The sequence below is a fragment of the Petaurus breviceps genome, unplaced genomic scaffold (assembly GCF_028583685.1).
Source record: "Petaurus breviceps papuanus isolate PSGF00001 unplaced genomic scaffold, PetGlider_PUasm1.0 90692, whole genome shotgun sequence".
NCBI lineage: Eukaryota > Metazoa > Chordata > Mammalia > Diprotodontia > Petauridae > Petaurus > Petaurus breviceps.
The window spans coordinates 2282819-2289610 of record NW_027187313.1 but is presented as its reverse complement, the minus strand read 5'-3'; the positions used below and the strand labels follow the sequence as shown (position 1 = coordinate 2289610).

The 6792-nt window shown below is 43.6% G+C and overlaps 1 protein-coding gene across 1 annotated transcript in view; it reads right to left on the bottom strand.

Annotated features, from left to right (window-relative positions):
* Positions 1 to 373: 373 nt before the first annotated feature.
* Positions 374 to 6792, bottom strand: part of CLEC20A (C-type lectin domain containing 20A) — a 32689-nt gene continuing 26270 nt past the window's right edge. Inside the window, exons 10-11 of the mRNA XM_069065609.1 lie at positions 3497 to 3582; positions 374 to 1143 (exon numbers count right to left, since the gene is read on the bottom strand). Of these exons, the coding sequence (XP_068921710.1) occupies positions 1063 to 1143; positions 3497 to 3582 (167 nt within the window). The 3' untranslated portion in view covers positions 374 to 1062. The remainder of the gene's footprint in view (positions 1144 to 3496; positions 3583 to 6792) is intronic.

Here is a 6792-nt window from a genome sequence, read left to right as displayed (position 1 = left end):
AAAACAAAACCCGAGATTTTATTTTATTTTTAAAGCCATATTTTTGTGCTAGTAGCACATGGATTGTTCCATATGTGAGATCCATATCTGCATTTCATTACCTGGGTTTATTCTAAAGAAGATTTATTTTTGTTCTGTGAATAATTTTTGACGGTTCTTGTACATGTACAGATATAGATACATTTGAGGTCTTTTATTGATATTCCTACAAAGAATACAAATAAACTTTAACTTTAAACATTTGAGAGTAAATTTTTTTACTCTTTATGACATTTCTCTTATTTTGCAACACTAAACTTGGTGGGCTTTGGAGGTTGGGAGTAGGATAAGAAAAAAGCATATAGGAAAATGGTTCTGAAGATAATGTCATTATTAAGGATAGTTTAACTTATCCTTTTAGTTGCAGATGAAACTATCCCATTTGTCAGAAAATAGCAGTTATTGACATTCATGCACACTTCAGATGTACAATAATTGAACCACTGCAAGATATTCCTATCCCAAAGAACTTATGCTACATTCTCCTAGAAAACTTGTAACTGATGAACTTGGAAAACTTTCTTTCAAGGGTGAACCTAGTCCACTTGGACATCATGGACTCATAAATCAAAGTGTGGGTCCATTGGTTTCCATCATCATTACCACTACTGTCTCAACTTGCAAGCCATTTGGAGAGGGGAAAGCTGGCATTCCTCATATTCATCCTCTGCCCAAAGTTAAATACAGCAATACATCAGTTATAATTCCAGTGGGGTGGGACCTCCTACTAATGCATATGGTGATTTTGCAACTGAGCAGAGATGTTTTAGAGAGCTTTCTAGACTTGAGTTAAGTAGCTTACCTGTGGTCACACAGCTAAAAAGAGTTAGATAAAGGCTAAAATATGGTACCTAACTCCCCATATTCTTCCGTTTCTTGCTCTTTTCTACAGAATCCACCACCACTGTTCAGGTTTCTGATTTCTCTAGATCAGTTTCCCAGGGGAGGGGAGCTAGATAGATTGAGAAGGCATTTGGGTATGAGAATATATTTAGAAGGCAGCCCCAAATTAGGAGACTCGAGCTAGTTTTGGTTCTTTTCAAAGCTGATCCATTTCAGTCTGAATTGTTCATGACCTAAAATAGCCTTTACAGCTTCTTGTATCTGAAACAGTAAAAAAAAAAAAAAAGTCTTTATTACTAAACCAACCTCCTATTCGTGTGCTAATTATCCTAATTATCCCCTTGGCACATCACCCAAATCTAGAAGAAATATGTAACAACGCAGAGAGCGAGAGAAGAAGTCATGGTGGGCATACAAATTGTTAATATATTGTGTAGAAGCTTACGAAATGTTAACAACTTGTATACTGAAAGCAGAGAAGGCATCATTAAAAAGGAATATAGGAAAGGATGGTGAGCTGGGGTCATGTAGTAGGAAAAAGGGATAGCAGATGAATGGCAAGATAAGTGTAGTGGAATCCTTGAGATATTAACAGACAGGATAAGGTCTAGAGTGGCCATGATCTTGACCAGTGGGGAGTGATCCCCACCAGTGAGATCACAGATTCACCCAAATAAGGTTATCCAAGATACTGGTTTTTCCTCTTCTGTCTCTGCATGCCTGCCTTTTATTTCTAGCACCTCCATTAAAGGATAGATTGGAGAAATAAAAGGGATGAAACCCAAGTCTGTCTCATTAGTGGTGAAACTGGTTATTCGTTTGTGTTTTGAGGATTATTTATGGATTTCAGTAATTTACATCCACCTTGTCCCCAAAAGACTACGGGCAATAGAGTTGCTGATAGTTTCACCTGCCCTCTCTTTTGGACCTGAAGCTATAGATATAGCTGTACAGAAGAAACTCAAAATGAGAGAATGTCTGCTCCCATATGTAATCAAGTCATCCCTCAGTATGGAATGGAGACAGCCCAGCAGAGCTAACTAGAAAGTGAAACTTCCTGTTTTGAATCTAATCTTCCCCAATCTAGTCATTATAATCCACTATTTCTATATAGAACTTCATGGTTGTAAAATATTTAAGAGGCCATCATCTCACATCCTCCTAACAGCCCTGTGAGGGCATTGGGACAAGTGATATAAATGTCTTATAAATGAGGGAGCTGGGACTCAGAGACAACATGTAGTAGGAAGAGCCCCAGAGGGAATGTCACAAATCCTGGTCCTAGACCTTTGCCTCTCTGAGCCTCAGTTTCTCCATTTGTAAAACGTCAGGTGTGGGGAACCTGCAGCTACATGTTCCCCACCCCTGGACCAGATGATTTCTCAGGCCCCTTCCAACTCTAGATCCTTGCCTATGCAATTTGCCCGAGGTCACAAAACACTTACACCAAGTCTTCTGACTAATTCTGCTGCCCTTTCTTCCAAAACAGGCTGCTTCCACTGGAGATTAGAGGTGGAGAGGCTTGGCCCCTAGGCAGCAGAGACCCCCGGGAGAGGGTCAGTACTCTGCTCAGCCAGCCAATAGCATACCTCTACGGGAAGACAGTGTCAGAACAGCCTTGGCAGGATATCGGTGGTCTCTGGACCAGACCAAAATGGTACTTTTTACTATAAGGGATTGATAAAACAGAATTCAAAAGACCTTTAATGTGAAATCTGGCAATTTACTTCCTCTTCCATCAATTCTATATTGAAATCTCTGTGTGTGTATGTGTGTGTGGACTGGCCATTTTTCAAAGGAAACCCATTTAATGAGCTTATTTTCTATCTGCTGATGCTATATTCATGATTCCACACTCAATTCTTCAGTCTAGTTACTCCTAATTTTTTAAAGTGCTGATTTGCCTAATTTCTTGCATATAGGTTGCATATTTCATTTCATACCAAAATGCAAAGAAACCCACATAGCTCCAGCTGTTCTCCCTCCCCTTCAAAAAACACTTTTCTCACCCTCTTGTCATAGGAAGCTAGGTTTGACCAAACTGAATTGGTTAGATATTGCTATTTCTATCATTGCCTAAATTACAAAAAGCTACAAGAAAAGCTACTATTACTAATCATGTTTTCCTCTGGGCCTCAGTTTCCTCATCTGTAAAATGAACAACTGGGCTAAATGACCTCTAAGGCTTCTTATAGCTCAATGTCTTTGATCCATAATCTAAGGTCCTGTCCAGCTCTGATGTGAGCTGAAAAAGGAACATTCACAGCAAATTAAAATCAACCCTAGTTTTGATTCTTCCCTCCTTGCCACACTCATGAGTTCATGCATTTTAAGCCAATATATGCTCGAAGCCCTCTGATTTGAGGATGTCCAAGTTCTCCGTATCTTACAACTATTCTGCTGCAGAGTCGACACAGAAATTTTAGGAATTGAAGAGAAGATAGACAACCCGTCCCCAGGAGCATCTTCTTCAAAGCTGGTTCTGGACGACTTGGTCCAGGCAGCCATCACCCTGACTTGTGAGGTCAGCCAGAGGGTTGGCTCTGGAGACAAGCAAAGGTGGGGGTGGCAATGGCCAGGGTGGGGCAGGGAGGATGGAAGGAAGCTGTCTCACCTCTCTCAAAAATTGTTCTTTTCTAGCTTCAGATTCCAGGATAGCTGAAGAGTTGAAATCAGCTTTCAGGATTCCAAAGCGTTGCTCTGTCCCCAAAAGAAAGCAAAATCAGTACAGATGAGCCATGCTCCCTGACGGGACCATCCTGTTCTTGTCAATGGGCCCTGGGCTTGGCCCCACAAATTTGACTTAAGGGGCCTTATTGAGGGTTAAAAACTGCTGAATACTGTTATGTGCTCAGCAGGAGGCAGGTTGGCCTACCCCAGGCTAAAAAAAAATGCTTTGGGAGGAAGCAGGACCATTCTGGGGAAGGAGAAAGTGACTGTTTGCCATTCCCTCACCCAGGCCCACTATCCATTTGTCAGTCAGATGGCATAATGATTAGATCCTTGAACCTGGAGTCAGGACAACTTGAGTTTAGAGCCAGCCTCAGACACCGATTAGCTATGTGACTGGACACTTACCCTCCATTTGCCTCATCTGTAAAATAGGGACAATAAGGGGCGGCCAGGTGGCTCAGTGAGTAACAGCACCGGCTCCAGTGTCAGGATGACCTGGGGATCAAATCTGGGCCCAGATACTTAGCACCACACCCAGAAGTAACTGGCCGTGTAACCTTGAGCAAGTTACTTAACCCTGATTGCTTTAAAAAAAAAATGGGGACAATGATAATCCCTACTTCCCAAGTGAGATATTTGTAAAGTTCTTTAAAAGCCTTAAATCTCTATATAAACACTAGTGATTATTATTATTATTATTACCATCTATCAAGTTTCTATCTCAACACTGTGCCTGATCCTCTCCTTTCTCCTAGCAACAATAATGATTACTGTGGTAATAGGAGGAAGTTCCCTTTGGTAATAATATGGTTGATAATTATGTGATTATTGATTGATAACTATGATTAATCACAATAACTAGCATTTCCATATCACATTAAAATTTGCATAGTGCTCTACAAATAACATCTGATTTGATCCTCACAACAACCCCAGATGGTAGGTGCTGTTATACCCATTTTACAGGTGAAGGAAGCGAGGCAAAAAGATGTTGAGTGGCCTGCACAGCTAGTAAGTGTCTCCGGCTAGATTTGAACTTGGGTCTTTCTGACTCCGGGTTCAGCATTCTTTGCCATTGCACCACCAGCTGCTACGGTTTTAATAAGTGACAACCCTCTAAGGGTTTCATGCTTACAAGACATCTTCCATACCTTATTTGCTCACTTGTTCCTCACAACAGCTCTGAGGGAGGTGCCATCATCTTCCCCATTTCACCGAGGCTCACCGAGGCACACCAAGTCAGAGTCACACAGCCAGTCAGTGACTGAGCCAGTATCTGAACCTAGGTCATCCTGACTTCCCCATCCAGAACTCTACCCCCTAAGCCACACTGTCTCTTTCTCACCCAAGTCCCCACATTTTTAAAGGCTGGCCTTCTGTAAGGTCATGCATTGAGTCGGGCCTTTTGACTTCTCAGCTTTGCATTGAATCTACTGCACGGTACCAGCTGTCCTAAAAACAGCCAGCTGGCTCCCTGCCGTTGTCACAAGGGCCACAGCCTAGGAAGGGGCCCATTAAAAGGAATGGCTGGAGAGGATGTCGCATGTAGAATTCAGAATCTGGGCCTGGGAGGTCTCTTAGGGTTCTGAGATTCCTTTATTCATTCCTTCCCATTTCACTGAGATTTTGTTTTCTCAGATACCGGAAGAGGAACATGGCATTTAATTGGATAGGAAGAGGCACTTAATTGATCCTGGTATTGATGTGTTTTCCTTGGGAACCTTGGTCAGGAAAGATCTCTGGGATTTGGGGGCATTTGTGGATTGAGTTGATAGCAGCTTCTCCCTCCTGAGTGGTGACCTCCCAGATGGTGTAGCTACAGGAGGGAGATTTAAGCGTCCTTGTAGACCCAGCCTGCAGGACCCTGCACAAGGCTGTGGCCAGACAAGAGTGGGATCGGTTTGGGGTTCAGGGATAGAGAGGTGCCTATTTAATGCCCAGCTGCAACCCAGTTCGATTCAGCTGTTACATAAGTACTGATTTATCTATGTGAGGCCCAGTGGGTATTGAGCTGACTGTGGAGTCAGGAAGAAGGCCTGCCTCGGACACACACTGGCTGTTGAACTTGGACAAATTGCTTTGCCTCTCACCGGCCCAGGCCACTTTCTGAGACTGAATAGCAGAAGAGGCCATTGGTATTGGTAGAGGTAATTTCCATACTAGGAGTTATCAGCACCAATGACATCACAGATCAGACCAAAAAGGAAAAGTATATGACAAGGAGATTATATTATCAAATGGAGGTGGGTGTACATTTTCCAGGGCTGTTCTTATGGCCTGGTATGGGGAGAGCTCAACTCCTGCCTCACAGCGCCAAAGACCTCCCAAACACTTATTTCTACAAGGCTCAAGTTAGCCTGAGAGCACATTCATGCACGTACACACATACACAAACATACACACACATTCAGACATAGAGACACACCCACACACATACACACAGCCCGGTAAATGCACAGAAACACACATCCGTGCATTCTCACACACACGTACTCATATGTTCATACACATATATTCACAGATACATGTGCACACACATACAGTTATAGACGTACACTCACACTCACATACCCACAAGCCCCTCGAGTTTTCACCTTGAATTCCTACAACACTCAGCCCCTCAAGATGAGTCTCTTCTACCCATCCCAGAGGAGCTGGCTTCTGGGAAAAGGAGAAAGTTCCCTTCCCAGATCTCCTTCCCTCTCTCCTAATTTCCTGCTCCCAGTGTCCTAGCGGCCAAGTGGGAGCCCCACACTCAAACCTCCCCAAGTCTGCTGGGCTAAGAATCAGAATCCCTGGATTGGACTGTTGGTTGCAACTGCACAATGGATTAAGTCTCCTGAGCCTACTTCCTGAGACACAGCATGTATGCTTGACTTGCCAGAGCTCATGGTTGGGGGGTGGGGTGGATGGAGAGAGGACAGATTCTTCACCCGGCCACCACCTCCCTCCCATGAGCAGAGCCCATCCAGACCCAGAAGAAGAATCCCTAACTCTAGGAGTAGGAAGGGGTTAATGAAGAAGCTATCTGAGACTTTCACTCCTGAATGAGGACAGGAGCTCACAGGGGGTCACTGCCACTGATTGGTTTAAAGTAACTGAATGCAGGGGCCAAGGCCGTGGAGGAAAGGCTGGTATTAGGGATCCCATCGCAGGAAGTCCAGGAAGCATAGGGAAGAAGTCTTGGCCACAGGGTGCTGGTTGCTACTCCCTTCAGCAGAAACCTGAGCTTAGGGG